The sequence below is a fragment of the Ciconia boyciana genome, chromosome 1 (genome assembly GCF_034638445.1).
Source record: "Ciconia boyciana chromosome 1, ASM3463844v1, whole genome shotgun sequence".
Lineage (NCBI taxonomy): Eukaryota > Metazoa > Chordata > Aves > Ciconiiformes > Ciconiidae > Ciconia > Ciconia boyciana.
The window spans coordinates 102,650,023-102,670,871 of record NC_132934.1 but is presented as its reverse complement, the minus strand read 5'-3'; the positions used below and the strand labels follow the sequence as shown (position 1 = coordinate 102,670,871).

Sequence of the window (20,849 nt, the reverse complement as noted above, 5' to 3'; positions counted from 1 at the left end):
TGTGGCTCCATGGGGTACTTCTAGGGATTTCTTGCATGAAAAGAGGCTGGGCAGAATGTGCTCGTATATGTTATTGTGTGAGCTAGGTATGAAACTTATGAAGGGGTCTGCTGCTCCTTGGTTTATTGTCCATTTTGGTTTATTTGGAAAATGTTTGGTTTATTGTCCATTAATCAAAAAAGAGTTGAAAACTGCTTGTGTAAACTGCTCATTTCTTAGCAAAAAATGGGCAAATTGTTTGCCTGCAGGATAATAAAAAGGCAGATTGGTGGTAGCTTTTCCTGCTTTTATTCTTCATGGTGACAACTCAAAAGCAACAACTTTTAAACTGCAAGCATGGCAAATGTATAATGCTTGGTAACTGGGGATGAGGATGTGTCCCAAAAAGCTATAAAAGTGTTGTAGTTTCATTATACAGAGTATTGTTATGTCCGTCTCCCCCAAGTTAATTACAGGAGAGAAGGGCAATTTAAGTAAAATAACAGCCGAGTACAGCAAAGAAAGCCACTCACTGCATAATGGGGAAAAAAATGGCTGTTGCAGGCAAGCAATAGCAGCAGGAAAAAAAAAACAACCAAAACAACAGTTCATTGATAAACAGCAAGAGGACTATACCCCTGGGCTGGGGCTTTCAACAGGGTCTATGAAAAGTCAGCAACAGCAGGCACCTAGCTCCCACCTGAGTCTCTGGACTGTAGCTTATACAAACAGAACTAAAGGTGAGTCTGTTGGGATGCATGATGGGGATGGTATTGGTGCTCTACAGGCTGTTTGGCTGGGGACAGGGATGCACAAGAGGCTCCTTTCACCTCTGAGTTCATTTTGATGCTTGGGGCACAGAGGGCGCATTGTTCTCAGAGCACTAGGAGAAGCTTTGCAGAAAAAAAATCTATTTTTCTATATAAAGTGAGCAGGTGTGGTGGAGAGCCACCACTAGGCATTAGAGATTAAAACCTTGCCACTTCCTTGAACTGAATTTTGCTTTTAAAATGAGCCTGTCAACTTTGAATTCATACTCTTAAACTCAAATGTAACTAATAGCATCTTGGAATCCCATTTGCTTTCTATGACTCATGAAATGCTGCTTCTCTCTGCCACTGCTCTTGCCAAGGACAATGAAAACTGAATGCATTTGCTTCTGTTGTTTGCACTTCAGAGCTGTGACTGCAGCTGCCCTGGGGTTGAAAACAATGCTTACTCATTTTGAAATTATGTTCAGCTTTAATTTTTAAAATGTTTCCAGTAACATCCCTGCTTGGGCTTGAGAGAATATCTGGAGGGCTTAGGGGTTTGTTTTGTGTATTCTGTAATTTTTGCTTTTATAGGGGGTAAAAATGCCTTTTTACAAAATGCCACTCACTCTACATCTAAATTGACTGGAACCCCTAGGTGCAACACTGAAGGTTAACTGGAAATAGCCAAGGAAAGCAGAGGGGTCAGAGAGGGATTACCAGCATGACAAAAAATAACAGGCAGAAAGGGAGAGGAGGTGAAGGTCTCTCCTGGCAAAGGCCCCCATGCAGGCAGGGGTGAATGTCAAAAAGCAATTACAAAGGTCACAAGAGAATTCATATGGGAATCATGGCAGATTCATTCCTTTAGTATTAACTAACTTTATTCTTGATTTTTCTGTTTCTAATGCTGGTAATCCAGATAGCATTTTTAAGATCATCAAAATGATAGCTGTCCCGTCACATTATGTAATGGATCTCTTTTCTGATCTCCCAGGCAATGGAAAAGGGACTTTAGGAGCCCCAAGTGATGATGAGGGTGGTTCCAATGTCACAGCTGTTGTGGAAAGCATGTATGGCCAGTATAGCCTGACGGAGATGCTGTACCACAGAGATTTCTGGAGTCATAGGGTCAGATCTGCAACATCTGGCTTATGCCAAAGGTCTCTTTGCTCCTGGACCCAGGCAAGAAATGAGCTAAAGCCCCTTTAGCTTCTGTTTCCATGTGTCCCGAACCCTGTACTTAGAGACACAGAACAGATTCTCACCCACAACCCTGTGTGAAAGCTCCCTGGAGAAAATGGAAGATAGCTCCAAGTGGTTTCTCAGCAAAACAATCTCCATGACCTTAAATTGATTTTCAGAATAGCCCAGGCATGATAAACAACTGTGTTGTTGTGTTTATGTACCTGTCACAGTCTGTGGTTAGGTTTGACTTCTGAAATGTTTTGTGATTGCTCCTTCTCAGGGATCTATATTTGTACAGCCCAGGGGCTGTCCTGCATCTCTTCAGAGAAGCTTTGGGCAGGACCTTGGGTCAGAAGAGACATAGTCCTCTTTGAGTATTTGGAGAGTTAGCAGTTACCTTGCTCAAGACAACCTGGAACTGTACGAGTGGGCTGGCAACTTGACCAAGCAAAGCTCTTCTGCGCAATGTCAGATCACTCTGTTTTTGGAGGAAGCTGGTCACACCCCCGTGGTGGCATCCGTCTGTGGTTAACTCTCCTGAAACTCCCTGAAAAAAAATGCTCAGAGAATGCCCCTTCTCTCCTCCCTGCAAAAGGCCAGTTCCATCTTACAATGCCTGGTACTTTCTTTGCTACTCCCTCCCACAAATTTCTCTGGCCAGTTTTAGGTAACTCTCTGGAGAGGATTAGGTAACTCTTTGGAGAGGATTGGCATGTAAGTGTCTTCGGTGATGGCAAAACCATTTGTCTTATTTCTGTTACAGGTGAATTGGTATTGCCCACCTTGAGGGGGCTTGTTGGAAAAGGCCAGGAAAGCAGTGTAACTTCTGATCCACAGGCAGCAGGTACCCAGAGTCACAAGCCAGAATGAATACCACAATTCACTGAGCTACGGAGGGACCCAGACATCACAGCAGGAGCTGGGACCTCTTGGGGAAACTCAGCACACAAGGCTGCCAACGCTGGCTGCAGGGAAGGCGAGGTGGGCCTGGGGCACGCTGCTGATGGCCATCTCTGACCTAATAACAGCAACAAAGGCTAGGATGCTTACAGTTCCAGTCCCCTATATTATATGCCAGCACAAAGACCTGAATAATTCTGGCTGCCTGTCTCAGGTGGTATATGTTGGAGTTTCTCAAAATTTGTAAGTATTCAAAGTGCTAGTTTTGTTAGTTTTCCATTCCAGTGGAAATGGAGTGGTCTGAGGATATTCACACTGAAGCCACCCCCTGGAACTTTTACAGTGTACTTTAAAGGAATAATGGGATTGTTGAGAAGTCATTACCATTGGTATTTATTTTCTCATTCCATTATGTCAAAACTTCTTTTGGTAGCCCAGATCACATTTTTGACAGCACAGCCAAATTTACCACTGATGCTTGATCCTGCTGTTGCTGTAAGGGCTTTTTTTTTTTTTTTCTCCAGGATTCACTCGTTATCTCAGTTGTCTTCTTAGCAGGTCACTGTTGTGATGCTTCATTTTAAGGCCACAAAACCATCCTTGTCCTTGACATGACCCAGACATTCATATCCTGTATGAAAAGGATTTTAATTTTATGCCAGCAATAAAAATTGATCACTGGAAAATTTATAATCTGAGACCCTGTAATAATCAGGCTCATTATTTTCCAGTGCCAGCATTCTGCAGGTGTTCTGAGAGATGGCGCAGACACAAACCATTCCTTCTTTTCTGAAACAAGAGGTTCCTCTCAGCCTCTCCATCAGGCTCTGGTGCCCTGCTCCTCTCTGCTGCAAGAGTCCCAGGTCATTAGGGTTGTGTAGCTATAGATGGAAGCCCTACTCTATGTCACCCCTCACTTTTTGATTTGGTCCATTTGGTGCTGCTGCAGACACATTTCTAATGGGAAAAATAAACATGGCCTGAGGACAGACGCTATCTGAAAATTCCTTCAGATTTGTATAGGGAGATATGAAATCTAAAATTTTAGAGCAAAGGTGGAGCCAACTGATGAGTGCTGCCCAGATCTGACTTCAGGAAATTAAGACCTGTGGGGGGGTTTTTTTGGGTTTTGGTTTTTTTTTAGGCTGAAATTTTTATCATCTGGTAAAACTCATACCATCACTACTCATAAAATCGTCAATACTTTTCCAGGTGCTTGGATTCAAAAGAAATGTTGGGACAGTTCTTATGAACAGTTGTTTCTACAATTGAAATAGTTTTCTTAAGAGAATTAGCTTGCAACTACTTATTTATAAGCTAGATAAATAAAATGGCAACTTCCTACACATAGTGTACAAATGCCCTAAAATACCAGCACTGAGCAAACAAAACTGATTCAAATAAACGAGGGGAAGGCTTGTATTTTTAAGACACGCAACTCATTCCTGAGGGCTTCATCAAATAAACTACAGTGACTGAGATGAGGGACAGACATAACTGAAATGAGGAGGAGATTGTGACACTCTGGCTTTCAGTATGATTTAAAAGATGTAGGTATTCAGAGACTGTTACATCACTGTTTTGGCCCCTTTCTGACATAGTCGTTGTTGCACATGCATTTTCAAATTTCTGTGTAAAAAGTTTCCTGGGTCTGATGGATGTCTGATGGAAAAGATAGCAGGCTAAACTCCCTGGAAATTCATGGCATAGGGGTTCCCAAAGTTTTCAGACTAACAAAACATTAACATTTCTTGCTGCTACTATCATCATACATCAGGGATGAAATGGTTAATTTAAAATAACATGTAGTGTAGCTCTGTAGACTTCTCAAGGCCATGGAGACCTCAGATGGCAACCACCTGCCTACCTCTGGTTGTGATTTGTGAACTATGCTGTGATTTTCCTAGGAACATACACTAAAGATGAGAAAATATTAAAATAATTAAAATTTAATCTCTCCAGCCATCACACAAGTAGATGTAGTTAGCACGTAACTGGCAAATGTAGTTGCTAAGCTGCTCTCCCTGTTTGAAAAGTCATGGCGGTCAGGCAGTCAGGTCCCCAGTGACTGGAAAAAGGGAAACATCACACCCATTTTTAAAAAGGAGGACCCTAGGAACTACTGACCAGTCAGCCTCATCTCTGTGCCCAGGAAGACCATGGAACAGATCCTCCTGGAAGTTATGTCAAGGCATATGGATGGCCAGGTCGTGACTAGAGACAGCCAGCATGGCTTCACAAAGGGCAAATCATGCCCAACTACCTGGAGGCCCCTGCAATGGGCCACGAAAATGATCAGAGGGCTGGAATGGCTGTCCTATGAGGAAAGGCTGAGTGAGAGAGCTGGGGTGGTTCAGCCTGGAGAAGAGAAGGCTCTGGGGAGACCTTATTGCAGCCTTTCAGTACTTACAGGGGGCTTATAAGAAAGACGGGGAGAGACTTTTTACCAGGGGCAACGGTTTTAAACTAAAAGAGGGTAGATTTAGATTAGACATAAGGAATAAATTTTTTTACAATGAGGGTGACGAGACACTGGAAGATGTTGCCCAGAAAAGTCGTGGATGTCCCATCACTGAAGTGCTCAAGGCCAGGCTGGCTGGGACTTTGAGCAACCTGATCTAGTGTAAGATGTCCCTGTCCATGGCAGGGGGTTGGAACTAGATGATCTTTAAAGGTCCCTTTCTGCCCAAACCACTCTGTGGTTCCATGACTGTATGCCCCTGCAGGCTAATTCTTCTCTGGCCAGAAAGACCCAGAACTGGGATTTCCAAAACTACATTCATCGCTAGAGGAGCATGGGAGGAGAAGAAAGCCATCCTTTTATCAATTCACCTTCTAGCATGAAAACTGCACTGTCATCAGATCTGTGGAGTTTATTCTTCCTCTCTCCTGACCATTCCTGGTGAACTGATATGGCAAAGGAGTGACACAGAAATGAATCTGTCATTTTTGTAGAGAACTGCAGTGATGTTAATAAATCTCATGTTCAAAACAGTATTGCCAGAGTGAGCACCTGAGGCCAGACAGCTCCCCAGATTTTCAGAGCAACATCAGAGATGGCATTTCAGAGGCTGACAATGTCCATAGCACAATAGGGTGCTAATTTCTAGGTGTAATAGGGATCAAGATGCTGCACCTTAAAATGTTCCCATCATCTTCCTTCACATTATGATTTTAGCAGCTAAAAACTAAAGAAATGACTGCATTATACCCTATGAAAACCAGAATGTCAGGCTTCCAGACGGTGTGAAGCACTCACTTCTAAATTCAGCTGTTCCCGAGACAACAGCCACTAAAACCATGTCACAACTGAAATGCTTGAAATGGTTCTAAGTGAAAAAGGTGACTTTCAAAGCTTGTGTTCATCCACAGTGTTAATTCTTTTTCCATTGCTGTTACTGCTCTCTTCAATGTCTGGGAACAATGACCAGAAAGGAGTAATACCAGCAGCACAGAATGAAGTTCTGCAGCTGCCCTCTCACTGAGACTTTCCCTTTTTGCTTCCTTAAAACAAAAAGGCCACTCACTATGCAGAGATGTCTGGTGGTGCTGGAAGCAGAGCACCAGCAAGGCTAGAGCACTGCTTATGATACAGTGGAGTAGATATTCTAGCTTGAAGCTCTACAGGGTTACAGCTGCATCAGCTGGAAGAAAATGCAACTGTATCAAAACAAATCACAGTTGGGGGTGGGGGAAGAAACACATCATGCTCTCATCACAATAAAAGCTACTTTGATCCACTTTCGAAACAATACATCAATCTCACCTGCAACTCTCATCACACAATGAACAGAACTAAATATATTGAACAAACCAGCCCATAATTGTCTCTCTCTCTCTCTGTTCAGCCCTTGCCAAAGTAACACCTCATCAGTCTTTCACGATTTAGGGACTGATCAGCTGGAGGCAGTCTGCAGCAGTGAGAACAAGGCCTCCTCCCAGCATGGGGATGATACAGAAAAGGCTCTAAGTATAAGTATGAAGACAATTCTGATCCAAACAAAGAACTAAAGAGACAGAGAGCGCAAAGAGGTATGCACACAGGCCTCTCTCTGCACATGAGACAGGGCAAGAGGCATAGAGGCAGCCTTGCTTGTAGTTCAGGGCTGCAGGGACAGTAGGGACGTGGCTGCCTTCCAGCACAGAATGGAGGGCACTGGAAAGCAGGGTGCCAAAGAGAGCCCTGGCCTCATTTTCCTGGCAGACTTCCAGAGCCTCTGAGATCGAGTGCTGTTCATGGGAGTCTCTCTCTTATGAAAGCCTCTGCTCCTCCGATGAAACAATTGAAACAAAGAGTCCATGGCTGGTGGCTGCAAAGGTTCACAGAGGCCTGTCTTGCTTGTTGCTCTGTATCTTTTCCACCGCAGTCACCTCACGGTATCCAGCCCACCAACATGACATGTCCTCAACAACTTCAAACCACAAGAGACATCCTTGTTGGGAAATCGTTCTGAGAGGAAAGAGAGAAGAGAAATGTCAACAAGAAAGCACCGATGGAACGGACAAAGAGACTGATGTAGCTTTGACAGAGACACAACCAAACAGCAATGGCTTTGTCCGCTCACACTCCTTTCCTCTCTCACACATGCCACTTAAGCTCAGGGCTAACAGCCAAGCTGCTCTAGTGACAAGGTCTTCCTCATGGAGCAGACTTCAGCCAGCTCCCCTTCCCTGACAACCATGAACTCATCAGTCCTCACTAGCCCGGACTGTGGCAGGATGTTTTGCACTTGCTGGTATCCTGTGTGAGGCGTGCCTTTGGCATGCATGGCCCCTACACATGCCTATGGACATGCACCCACAGGAGTCTGTCATCTCACCCCTTTCAGAAAGACCTGAAGTCTCTTACACCATGCCTTGCTACTAGTCCTGTCCCAGTCCAGAAGAACAGAGCCTCTCAACCCTTCCTTAACAAGGATCAAGGCCAAAGCAATGCCCTGTAATTTCTGTAAACCCTGGGTAAGTTCCCTTCCCTCCTAAACCCTAGATAAACTCCCACTTCCTTGGATCACCACGCAACAGATGCCAGAAACATCCCTTACCTCCCCAGTCTCAGGCACATCACATCTGTCCCTCCCCTCCATCATGGAGTCCTGGGTGGGAGCTACTTCCCCTTCTAGCCTCCTACACCCAGTGACTGCCCTCCTCCTGCAGTGACTCCCCTTATCTGGGGTTCCCCATACTTGGACTCCAGGCTCTACCCTCCTGGAGAGCCACCCTGCCCCTAAGCCCTGCCTGCTGGCTCCCCGCTCAGCCTATTTGGACCAGGAACACCAGACATGGCCTCACTGCTTTCTTGGGATCCTTTTTCCTCTTCTTGTCAGAGGCATTGAGGTAGGCCTGCTCCCTGGCCCTGTATGAAGGGCCTCGGCTCAGCTCCCTCTCACTGTATGGGGGCAGGGTGTCCTCCCCTTCCTCCTGCTGAGACGGTGGTGGTGGCTGCTGCGGCTGCTGCTGCGACTTCTCGGCTTTGTAGGTAGAGGGTGGTGACCAGGCGTAATATGTTCCCCCTCCTCTCTGGCTGGGCTGCGAGCTCAGCTTTGAGGGGGTTTCACTGTGGTCACCGCTCTCATCGTAGCTCCGGGATTTCCTCTCCAAGACGCTGCTGAGGTAGGAGTGATCGTATTTCTGGCTCCCTCCGGGCGTCCGGCTCACCAGCCTGGGCAGGTGCTTCTCCTCATGGGCCCGTCTCCGGGGTGGGCTGTATGACCAGCCCCGATCCGAGTCCGTCAGCGGCTCTCGGTTCCCTCTGCTACGCTTGGTGTAGTACTCCTCCATGGAGCTATCCTGGTGGGGCAGCCCTCCGCCGCGGCCGCCATGCGACTCTGACCGCTCAAAACGCCGAGTTTCCTGGCTGTCTGCCCGCCGGGTCCGCTGGCTGTAGGACTCTGCAAAGGCTGCCAGCTCGTCCATAGAGACGGCCGGCACTCCCACAGAGAAACTCTTACGTGACAACATCTCGGACTTGGATCTCTGCTGGCTAGAGGAGGGAAGAGGTAGTGTTAGAGGGCAGAATTCAGCTGCGCTCATCCCCTCGGCTGCCTTCACAGACAATGGAGGGAAACAGGCACTCCTGGGGCATGAATCATCTGACCTGTTTTCATCATCTTCTGTAGGAAGAGATGTATCACATCCTCGAAATCCCTGCTTCTCTCTGCTGACTGTAAAGGCAGCTTAGTGCAGACAGCTCGGACTCTACATGTCTAATGTTACCCAAGATTAACCCCCGAGTGCACCTCCTTTGTCCTCCAGTATGCAGGGCTGGACTTGCTTCTCCTTGGCCCCAAAGCTTGTAGGTGTATGTCCTGCTGGGAAAACCCAAGAACCCAGCTACAGAAGCTCGCAGCAGGGCAATTTTGAAGCAGGTTTAAAGAGAGTGAGCTGGCACGATAGCCCAGTACTGAGGGAAGGAAATCCCCGCCATGCTTTCGGGAGACTGGGCTGTTGATATGTGAGGGAAGGATGTGGTATCTCTCTTCTAGTGCCAGAGTGCCAGTCCTTTAGGCCTGGAGTACAGGTCTTGCTGCACCAAAGCACCAGGGTGTGACTCCTAATGAAGTGCACCAGCACTGGGAAGTGCTGGAGGGATCAGGTACAAATCTCAAGAGAGCACTTGGGGAAGGGTGGCTTGGTTTCCTATTGATCTCACTTTTACATCCCACCTGGAATGGGGCTGGTACCTAGCTTTGCCCAGCTGGGTACGCTTCAGCAGGCTTGTGGGAATCAGATTCATTCTGACCTCATTTAACGACATCTCCAGATTTCCTCTTTCTCTCTAATCCCTCTGTCCTGTTAAGCAGAACCAGAGCAGCAGGAATTGGAGAAGAGCTACCAGTCCATCTGTCCCTTCTCCTTTCTTTACTACTTTGCCAGATATAGCTGCCTCCCAACACGGCACTCCTCACCTGTGCCGGAAACTGTCCCGCTCATCTCTGTAATCAGACACAGCCTGTGATCTTGACGTGCTGCCCCCGCCGATCACTCCCGCCCAGTATTCAGCATCGCCGTCCAGGTCCCCCGCAGGAGGCAGAGGTTTCCTTCGCACCTGGCGGTAGGGCTGCCGGAAGTTCAAGTCCTCTTCATGCAAAGAGCTGAGTTCAGAGATGGTGTTGTTATCTGCAGGGGAGGTTACAGAACAGAAATGAGACAGGCATCACCTAATAGCATATGTGAGAGGGGAGGAGAGGACAGGAGGGCTGTGGTGAGCCCAGCTGCAGCTTTTTCAGAACAAAGCTGAGCTGCCCTCCATTATAAAAAAATCAAAATGGAATCCAAGGCCCTTCTCCAAACCCTTGACCGATCCGGACCAAGACTCCTGGGGCTCAGTTTGGACATAGAGCTGCTGTTAGACCTACAGGTCTTCTGAACTGGCTGGTAGCTACCAGCCAGGTGGGATATTCTAAGGGTATCCCAAATGGCATCAGATGCCTGTGTTCCAGATAACTGAGTTCAGCCTTCATGCAGAAATCCCCCCTCAGCCCTGCTTCAGTAGCACATGTGAGCTCTCCGCCCTTGCAAGGTGGGCACTGAGCTTGGTGGAACATCACCACAGCAGTTGTGCCACCTCCCCCTTTCCTGGTGTGAGACAGGCTGGCTCTGGATTTGGCCTGACTTGCCCAGCTAAAACAAAAACAACCCCCTCAAAAAAAAGATTAAGAAAAAAGTAAGAGACTGAATCACTGTCAGTCTCTACCCCGTCAAGCACATTGACATCTGGAGGCCTGACATACCAATCTGGAGAGGTCTTTTTATAGTAAATCTTGTGGGTGGAGAAGACAGTGTGCTCAGAATGACTGTTTTAGAAGTATATATAATTTGTTAGTTATGCCTAATCTGTACAGAGCTTTGATGTAGTGTCATTCCCTAAAGCCCTTACCTTCACTGATTTGCAGGATCTCACGTGTCTGTTTTAAATGAGCCTTTACCAGTGCCTAACATGGGTTAGCTCAGTTCCTCTGGGATGCTGCCCGGAGGAACTGAGCCCCCAGCCTGCTGCTGTCCTCCGCACAGAACAGCTAGAGGACAAAGAGCAGCACTGCAAGCCCTCCTCATGCACACACCCTGTCCCACCGCTGCACCTCTGCCTCCTAATGTGGAAAGATCCTCACCTGGGTTTGTATTCTGACACCCATTAAGTGCAGCCTCAGCCTTTATTTAGGGAAATAAAGCTTGCAAGAGGCTATCAGAAGACAGTGAGGAGTTCCACACAGAAGCTCAGTTCTGAGTTTACATCATGTCCTTATTCACCACCCTCCTCCCCTTCACCTGCAGTTGTCTGACTGCCAAGCCGTCAGTACTGATGCATGTACCACCGCTGATCTTATGTTGACCAGTGTCGCAAAATCTGATGATCCTCTGGTTTCTTGAATCTTTCTAGTAGTCCCTGCTCCTTCTGCAGGGCAACACCCACTCCAAACTACCTTTCTGCATCCTTCAAACCACACTGTGGTCATTGCAGCCCAGAAAACACGCTTTCAATAAAATCATCCCTCTCCTATTTCGCCATGCTGGGAATCTACAGGCACCACACTGTAAGACATAAACTGTGAAGACAATATCCCAGCTGTTATCACGCCACAGGCTGTAGAAGGCATGAGTACGGACTTGGCTTTTCAGATGTAGATGAACCAAAAGTTTAGTTATCCGAGTGGACAATTTTCATGAGCATTTGAGTATCCCTCACCTCATTTGCTCTCATTAAGGATGATAAGGTAAGCAGCAGATCTTTAAAATCAGAACATACCTGTAGATGCCTAAAATCTACACTATCTGCCCCAAGTACCATATCCTGGACATCACATCCTAGAGGCTGGCTCTAAGGCAAAGCCAGTGAACTTTTAACTATGAATCTGCAGTCAGTGGAAAAAAAAAAATCAAACCATGCTTGTTCCTCACATCGTTCTCGCATTCTCCTAGCTGGGTCAAACTGAGCCAGTTCTTTCTCGACATAGTAGAGCACCTTCATGGAGTCCCTTTCCTTGTCAGTCTGGATCCTGTACCCTTTGCGCACAGCTAGGGAGAAAAGAAAAGCATTAGAGGAAAACACATTTAAGTCCAAGGAGACTTTCCGACAATATTGCTTCTATAGTTGAGCTCACGTCTGCAGGCAGGTAGGCTGCATCTTCCAAAACAGAGTGAGTCAGTCCTTGCTTCAGAAGAAATTTGTCTATAACGTGGGATGTGAAGTTGTGAGCAGCTGCATCATTTATAAAGTTTGCAGTAACAGCAAAAATGGTTTGGAAATGCCCAAATACATCAAGTGGTGTCACTGCCACAGAGTGATTCCACCTCCCACAGAGGATGGCAGAGAGAAAAGTAGCACTCATTTCCCCTTCCTCAGCACTACAGAAAGGATTCGTCATGGTATGGGAGAAGCAGTCCCAGATCAGGCTTCCTCTATGCCGCAGGGGCCATAAGCTCCCAGTCTACAGAGGGAGCAGGTGGCTGAGCATTTGGGAGCTGTCACTCTGCAGGACCACTCCACCCTCCCATCCCTATGAATTCTGCTCACACAGGTTGAAGAGCATGTGGTAGGAGAAGATCCAGAGAATACAGAAGGAAACACAGAAAGTCCCACAAAGCACATCACACTGCTTTGAGATTTATACCGAATCCAATGATGGGGCCAATCAGGTCACTGGGTAACTGTGAAACTGCCTGCTCTGCCATTCTTTACTTTATTTTACAGAAAAGGTATGTCCTACACATACATTAAGTGCTTGACTCCTGGGATTACTCCATTTGCAGGGGAAATCTGGACAGCTTTTTTGGCTTTTCCACATTCCTGTGTGTAGAAAAGAAGCCCCTACGCACCTGGAGCCACAGCAGCTCTAACTCTGGCAGGCTGGCTCCATGCACACTTTAGCTGCTAACCCTATGAACAGCCTGACTACCTCAAGGCAGCTCTGCAGTCAGCAAGCAGAGAACTCCACCTATCAGGACTTTGAAGAAAATAAGGCTTTTATAGCAGATCATTTAAGAAAGGTCTCAGCCCGGGGCTATTTCAAGATTGACACAAACACAGGTCTAAGTACAAAAGAGGACTACAACCCTCAAATTCAGCCTCATTAGAGAACTGTCGTGAGGACAATTCATTTAGCGCTACAAAATGGAACCTGCCTGCCTTGCATGGGGTTAATATGTTCCCTTGTGTGAATACTGCAATGTTGCATGAGTGTTCCTCTTGTGGCATGATTTAAATACTTGGACGGTGGTTTTAAGCCAACCTGTTCTTTCTGTTTTATCCCACACCCCAATACATCAAGCTACTAACATATGGGCTTGGTAGTACGTTGCATAGTATGCACTGTGTGGGCTGAACAAGGACTTGGCAGAGGTATTCTTAGGCACCTTCTGTCCTAAACTGCTGTGCATGTGTCTGTGCACTATTAAATAACCATGCTCTGCTTCAGAAACGGCTGTGCCATAGAAATGGATAGAATGATTCCTGTAATAATCCTGCAAATTGCTTCAGGAGGAAAGTGCTTTACTGTGGGTTTTGACTGTGCACATGTAAGGTAAGTAATTACATCTTGAAATATTACCTCGTGTATCTGTACTTGGGAAGGGTATTAGATGTTAAAATATAGTATGGGTCTATCAGGGTCCTGCTTTCAACATGTCTCCAGATAGCTTAGCTGACAACAGTCTGGAGTTTCGCTGTGTTTTATTATTCTCACAGATGTGTGCACAATGACGGCAAATGCACACAGTGATTTACAGAACACAAGGAACCCTGCCTCTGCCTTCCAAAGTGGAAGAACGTCACGTCTCTTGAAGTGAGGCTGCTGCTATGAAGAGGGGCTGGGCTGACTGGCCTCAGAAGCAATGACTCCTGCTGCACTGCACAAGCAACAGCAAGGCGAGTTTTCCACTTCACCTCCCCATCGTGGCTGACCCCTGTCTGGTACCTTGCCAGGAAAGAGGCCTCTCGCTATTCTTTCTTCTAATGTGTCTACTAGGAGCTCAGCTAAGCTGCCACCTCATTTATACACAGGTCAGCAAACAACCATCAGCTGGAAATGACTCTGACCTACTAATAACCTTTGGGGAACTTGAACAGGTAGCTTCCAGACTCTGTCTCCCCAGAGCCACTACTCACGCTGAGGCTGTGCCAAGTATCTATTTGGGCAACATCTATAGCTCCTGGAACTGATGGAGAATTAGCTAGGCTTCATGCTAGCTTCATGCTCGACTTGCTATTGCAGCTGTGTATCAAAAGGCAAGTGAATTTCTTGGCTAATTCTGTTAGCATCTAGAAATTAACTTTGGATTTAAATCTGCAAAGATGACCGTGAACAGCTCATAAAAATTATTTCCCATTATAGATTAAGCATATTTTGTCTCTACGTTTATTTATTAAATAGTTCTTGCAATGATATTGAATGTTCAACTTATTAAATCTCTTTATTATTCCTTCATGTGAGAACCAAAGATATTATTGCTTCTTCCTCACACCCTTGTTCAGCTGTAAATTGCCATAACCCTTTAATAAGGTCTGAATATTTTTAGGCCCATCTTAATTATAAGGGAATAAAGATGCAGAGACATTAACCACTTGTCCAGAACCATCCACTGAAGTCAAAGGGAATGGAACATTCTTCCCTGTTAGACCATATTTTCTTCTCCTGAACAATTCATAAATTTCTAATGTTTAATTTGTGTTTAACTAGACACTTTTTTTATTATTCTGTGGGTGGAACCAAGTCAGCCAAAACTGCAAGCTGCTTCCCTCCCCAGAAAGGACAGCACTATTTTTTTCAGACAAGCGTGGTTAGGAAGTAAATGATGTCTCATCCTTGCACGCTTTCCATGTTAAAGGTCTGGAGTCCAGCTCTCGGATCAAAAGCTTCCCTGTGTGCACGGTTTAAGGAACCTATGCAAGAGTTTCCAGGTAACCACTGCATTTGAAATAGACAGAGCATACATCCTAACTTCTGTGTTGCCAACACCCTTCTAAATAAGAGAGCCAAAAGTTTGGTTTTTTTTCCCTGTTCATCCCTAAGTTTAGGATGGAGTTCCTAGGCTTCACTGGAGCTTTGTCACATGGCTTTCATGTAACCCTAGACAAATGTTGTAAATATCCTCATGCCTGAGTTTGCTCACCAGATCACCTCACAGGCATCATTTATAAGCACAGAAACTATCTAGGGCAAAGGCTGTCCTTTTTAGCCTGGTAGCCAGGATTACAGAATCCTCCAGTCCCTGTCCCCCAGCACTGCTGATCCCATTTTTTTAAATAAACTTGACAGAAAGGTTGAAGTCTTAAAGATACCAAGTTTCAGATCAGACCTACACTGGCTGCGTGGAGGACACAGAGACCATAATTAGTGCTCCTTCTGAGAAAAGGTCTTTATTATAAACTCAACCATTACCTGTTTTGTTTAGCTTGCTGTCTGGCCAACCAACAAATAAGTAGCTTGGAAGAGCCACATAATGTTTTCTCTTCTACAGCCTGTAATTAGGGGATATTCTGGCATTGTGGAGTACCTTAAGAGAAAAGGAACAGGGTGCAGAGTATCACCCTTCCTTAGCTCCACAGTTCAAGAAACACCTTGAACAACAAGTGCATGATCCAGACTAAGGGTTTGTCCATATTATTGCAAAAAATATTAATTAAAAATAAAAAAAGCTTGAGGACCTCTGTTGTCTCGCCACAACAGTTAAAACTATGTAATAACGATTTTATTTGCAATATGTAGTATTTCCTGTCAAGTCCTGAGTTGAGGGATTAAGTCCAGCCAGCTGATTTGAATTATATAATAAATGCATCTTTCTGTGTAATGAACATGGAATGCTAAGAGCCGGTCCATTTGGTCACCAGACACATCCACAGTTTTTCATTCTGCATTTGTGCTCTGCTAGTAACGTACAACAGAGACGAGACTGGGGCTGTGAGCTGACTCCTAAAAAATCCCTGGAGTTCCCATGGCCAACACCACACTCTACATGCAGTGACACGTTTCACAGGAGAAAAAAATTAAGCACTGGGCTGTCGTTCATCATTTTCTGACAAAGGTTTTTGAATTGGATACGTTCTGCTTTGGATCAGTGATTGATTTATTTCCCATTTCAAAATGCTCCATTCCAGAGCTCTGTTTTGATTTCAGTGGGAAAAAAAAAGTATGATTGTTGAAGGAAAATACTTTTTCTAATTCCAGAAAGGTTAATATACTGACTGGGGCAGCAGAAGGATGTGTAGGGTTGTTCCAAAAGCTTAATTATTTAATTATGCTACTTGATCTTGTCTTTTTGGAAGTGTCTTATCAACACATTGTCATGAGCAAATTTAACAATTGCTAATTAGTGTGATGCTTTGAAATCAGGCAGGTGGCTGGATCGGTGTTGGTGCGGTGACTCTACATTGGTGAGAGTCACTTCTGCTGCAGCACATTTGAATTTAGACAGCCACTCTGATCCTGAAATGCTAGCATGTGGCTAAATAGCTACCCTCTTTTTCCTTGAAGGCAGCTTCCTTTGCAGCGGGAGAAGTGACCCTCACCAAGACAGAGTCATCATACTGATACTCTATGTCTGACATTGATCCACAACTCCTTTCTAGTTAGAAGCCTTTTATCACTCACGTTTCACAAATGCAAAGGCTGAACAAAAGAAGTGACCTACTGACTTCTGTAAGGTAGGGGAGGGGGTCCAGCCCCAAATGCTCTTGGGCAGACACACCGAGGGAGCACATCCCTGTGCCTGAAATGCCATGGGGACAGTAAAACACGCTGCAGCAAAAACTGCTGCCAGAGGGCAAGCAGTGCCCTACAGAGGGTAGGAAGAACAGTTTACCAAGAGAGAGCAGCTTGCAAGGCATCAGCGCTAAGGGGAAAATGGCCACTGCCTCTGGTCCGCTGCAATCACTTTCATCTTTTTGTCCTCCACAAGTAAACATTTGCAGCAGTAATGAGAGGGGTCCCAGGCATGAACTTGGCCTCCCATTACCTGATGACCTAATTAGGTACCCACAAACTGACTCTGTGCTGATGGCACTAGAAAAGTTGGACCACGTGGCCCTAAGGGATGCAAATGCCATTGTCAGAGCCAGGATTAAAATGCAGTTTCTCTGTGTTTCTTCTGTTCATACCACTCTACCAGTGACAATCTTTCCTCCCTTTCCCAGCCCTGCTCTCAGTAAGCAGACTGAATGTTGTGCCTGGCACTGCAAATTACCATTTTGGCTTCCTCCAGTGGAGTCACTTGGGGCTAAGGGAGGGGGGTGCGACTTATCCATCAGCACAGCAGGAGACGGGACACCAGCTACAGGAACACTGGGGATGTAGTATGGACCTGGCATGGAAGAGACTGCAGGAGGGTACCCAGCTTTTGCTGCTTTGCCTGCTACATACACTGAAAAAGAAAAAGAACAGCAGTCAGGATCACACCAGCCTCCCACAGACCTACATGGCACATGGCCGAAACCTGCACATCACCAACACTGGTGACAACCCAGCAGGAGACAACTGGACAAATGAAATGACAAGGACCAATCTGAATTTCTCTAAGCCTCAAAGGGCACTGAGGGGAGTTTAAAAAATGCACACGGCAGGTCAGATGAGCACTGTAAGATGCCCAGCAACTGAAAGACATACAGCCAGCATTACCACTGCCATGATTTAGTGGCAGTTCAGCTTTAAAAACAACTGATGACTCAAGCAGCACGGATGAGGCTCATGAAACTTGACAGATCTGCCTGAGCCTGACCAGGAACATTGCTGGGTTGCAAGGATTTTGCACTGCTGTAGGGGGCAGCTGCTTTGCATTGCCAGGAAGAAACCTCCCAGGATGCTCTTAGCTCTGACCCGCAACATTCACTGACACAACAACAACTTTGGAAGGGGAGCATGACACTTTGGAGAAGCAGGCACAGCTGCCAGGGCAGGGAGGGCTCAGAGAATTACATTTGTAATTAACTTTGAGCGCTCAGCCATTGAGGAATAGGTCAGACGCTTCACTCCCTAAGAACTAGTTCTTTAGTCAAGCAAAGTGCTCAGGGCAAAGGAAGCAATATTAGTAGATCCTCCTCCTGTTCTGCCAGGGAGCAGAAGTAGTGCAGAGAAAGATTTGCGCCAGGCTTGGACAGGGTCACTCACACGCCCGCGGACAGCAGCAGGACTCAGGACAGCAGGGGCAGCGGACGTAACAGCAGCAGCTGTGTGGGCAGCACTGGCACCAGCAGATCCCCACCAGGAGGAAGAACAGGAATGCCCCCAGGATCACCAGGCCCACAAAGACCCACTCTGGAAAACAAGGGGAGAAAGAGAGATACTTACAGGATTGCACATTGCTGTGGAAGGAAACGTCAGCAACATCCTCCCAGGGCAGAGCATGGGGCAAAACAGATAGGTGAATAATAGAAGTGGACTTCCCGCTGGTCTAGGACTACGTCCCCCTCTGTGTCGAAGCAGAAATGGCACATGACAGTGAGAAATGGAGCTACAGAAATGTGGTCCCTTCCTGCGACGTCTCTGGCTGGCTGAGAGGTGAGCAGCACAGAGGCAGGAGCTCTGGTTCCCCAGCACAGAAACCCTTTGCCCCACAGCAGACCTGTAGGAACGCTGCAGGACGTACTCCGTTAGCACTTGGATCTCATCAAAGACTCATTCTTCCCAGCCATGTTCATGCCCTGCTTGTGTGTTTGTTCCCTCCCCACATTCTAGTTTTAATGGGACAAACGATGGTGAAAAGCATGCTATAAATAGCCCAGTAAATGAGCCAGGCCTGCCCCTTCACAACTAGGCCCACGCATGCAATTATTCTTTTGAATGTGCCGAACGAACATCCTATTCAGGCACTGCAGCCAGCCAGGAAACCTAACAACCACTTTTTTTTTTCCCCCCTCCCTGCTGAAGCCTCAGATGATGTCTGCCAGGCCCCGAAAGGGAATGGCTGAAAAACAACCTACAAGTGAAAGCACAGAAGAGCTGGTCCACAAAAATCAGGATGGGGTTTGAACAGGAAGGGGAATGAGAAAAGGTTTCTCAAACTTCGCTGCTGGGAGATCTGCAACGGCAGCAGCCATGGTGGGAGCAGCTCTGCATCTGGCTACCCTGTGCTTTGCAGGGGATTGCATGCACAGGGCTGCACCTACCGCCACATGGCAATTCCACAGATTAAGGAAACAGTCAGTGAACACAGCCGGACCAAGAAATTTCAAGACTTTGAATGTATAGGAGGCCTGGAGTTGGTTTTATGTCAGAGAGATGCACCAACCTATCTAGAAGTCAGACCACTGGTGAAGGAAAATCTGTGGGGAAAGACTCCCAGGTGTACCCAGATGGTTATTCAACCACCTTGGAAAGATGGTAAGAAAGCAAAGAAGTGGTGGGGCTGCTTTGCAGAGAAAAAAAAGCAGCAGACCACTGTTTCCGAACTGAAGTCCAGCATTCACTAAGGGGTGTCCTGGTACATTATTATTTAAGATGAAGAAGCATTCATACAAGGATTGCAATGTGAGTAGAGAATCACACTGGAAAAACAGTGCACCTCTCACCTGTGTCACTAAGCTGAGAAGTCAAGGAAAAATGTTCAGCTTGGAACAATCAAAACACAAGTATTTTCTAGTTCTTAACAAAATGCAAAAATAAGAAGTGTCATTTTTTTATTCATCCACAGCATTCTGTTTGAACAAAAGTAAAATTCTTTGCTTTGTTGAAGTTTTCCTTAACTCTTCCACAAACAATTCCCTTTTTTAATGCCATTTTTAATCTAGAACTTACAATTTCCTTTAAAAAACGTCAGTGAAAGATCTGGCATTTACAAATCAAAACACTTCATTTCAGAAGTGTCAAGTGAAATGTTTTATATTTTTTGAATATTTTATTTCTTTTTTGGCTGAAACAGATGAATTTCATTTAAATCTGCAGATAATTTTGGTCCTTGTGGAATAATTTTTTTTGGTGAAGTTACTATATGCTGAGAAAAATTCAGCTTATGAGTAAGGAAATGGCTGGAGGGAAGCATTCATGAATGGAAAAGTAAGAGCTGAGAGGAGATTACTGATACAGTTCCTCAAGTGCTGGTTCTAGGAACCATCTTATTTAATATTTTCACAAACTGACCTTTACACAGACAATAAGAATGTGTTAATGTATCTTGAGGGTAACAGGTAGGAAAGCATTGTGACTAAAGATGAAGACTGGGATATGGTATAGAAAGGGCCAGTTGTCCTTGGGCCTACAATAATAAACATGAAATGCAGCAATATACTGAATTTCAAAGTATGCAGCAATACTTTCCATGTCACGTGTTCAAGGATTAAGAAAAATTTCTGTTCTGAACGGGACTTCATTAGTTGAAAACAACTGAAAACCAAGATAAATGATCAAGTATACTATTCCATCATAGGACAACTGTAACCACTTATGCAATACAGCCACAAAAATGACAAATGTAATCCCATGCCCAGTAGAGGAGGAATTTCCAGTAGTGTTAAGGAAATATTAATGCCTTCATACAAGGCCTCCATGTAACTTCATCTGAAGTTACTGATGTTACACAGCTCTGGTCATCTTTGTACAAGAAAAGATGAATTCAGGTTGGAGCAGATGCCAAGCAGGGATTTGAAGGGATGAAGGAACTCGATAGCCTGCCTTGCAGCAGGAGAGCTGAAGCTCACTGCGTTAGTCTATTAAAAAGAAGGCTGAGTGCAGACATAGCTGCTGCCTGTAAATATGCTAGGAGGATGAATGCTAGGAGGAAAAGCAGGTATTATAAAGTCTTACATAAATGGGCATAAACAGGCTATGAGTAATGTAGATGGAAGGTAGAAGATGCACATCAAAGAAAGCGATCCAATGGGAGAGAGAAAGGCCAAACCCAGACTACTCTTAAGCTTGCTAAGCTTATGGAAAGGATGAAATTACATGGCGCTTGGGATAGCAAGCAAGATAGCAAGCCAGACTATCCTTTCCAGTCCTGTACTTCCTAATCTATGCCAATCTGAGCAGGGCAACAGCTCAGTGGCTTTTTCTTTTGTCATGTTCTCATCTTGTTCTCTACGACCATCACTGATACAGAGAAGGAGGT

General features: G+C 45.7%; 1 protein-coding gene across 2 annotated transcripts in view; it reads right to left on the bottom strand.

Moving 5' to 3' along the window:
* Positions 1–150: 150 nt before the first annotated feature.
* Positions 151–20,849, bottom strand: part of ILDR2 (immunoglobulin like domain containing receptor 2) — a 43,218-nt gene continuing 22,519 nt past the window's right edge. For both annotated transcript variants that reach the window (XM_072885634.1, XM_072885625.1), the window contains 6 exons: positions 17,915–18,061; positions 16,995–17,171; positions 11,715–11,831; positions 9,725–9,935; positions 8,109–8,799; positions 151–7,269 (listed from right to left, as the gene is read on the bottom strand). In XM_072885634.1, coding sequence (XP_072741735.1) covers positions 7,234–7,269; positions 8,109–8,799; positions 9,725–9,935; positions 11,715–11,831; positions 16,995–17,171; positions 17,915–18,061 — 1,379 coding nt within the window. In that variant the 3' untranslated portion in view covers positions 151–7,233. The remainder of the gene's footprint in view (positions 7,270–8,108; positions 8,800–9,724; positions 9,936–11,714; positions 11,832–16,994; positions 17,172–17,914; positions 18,062–20,849) is intronic.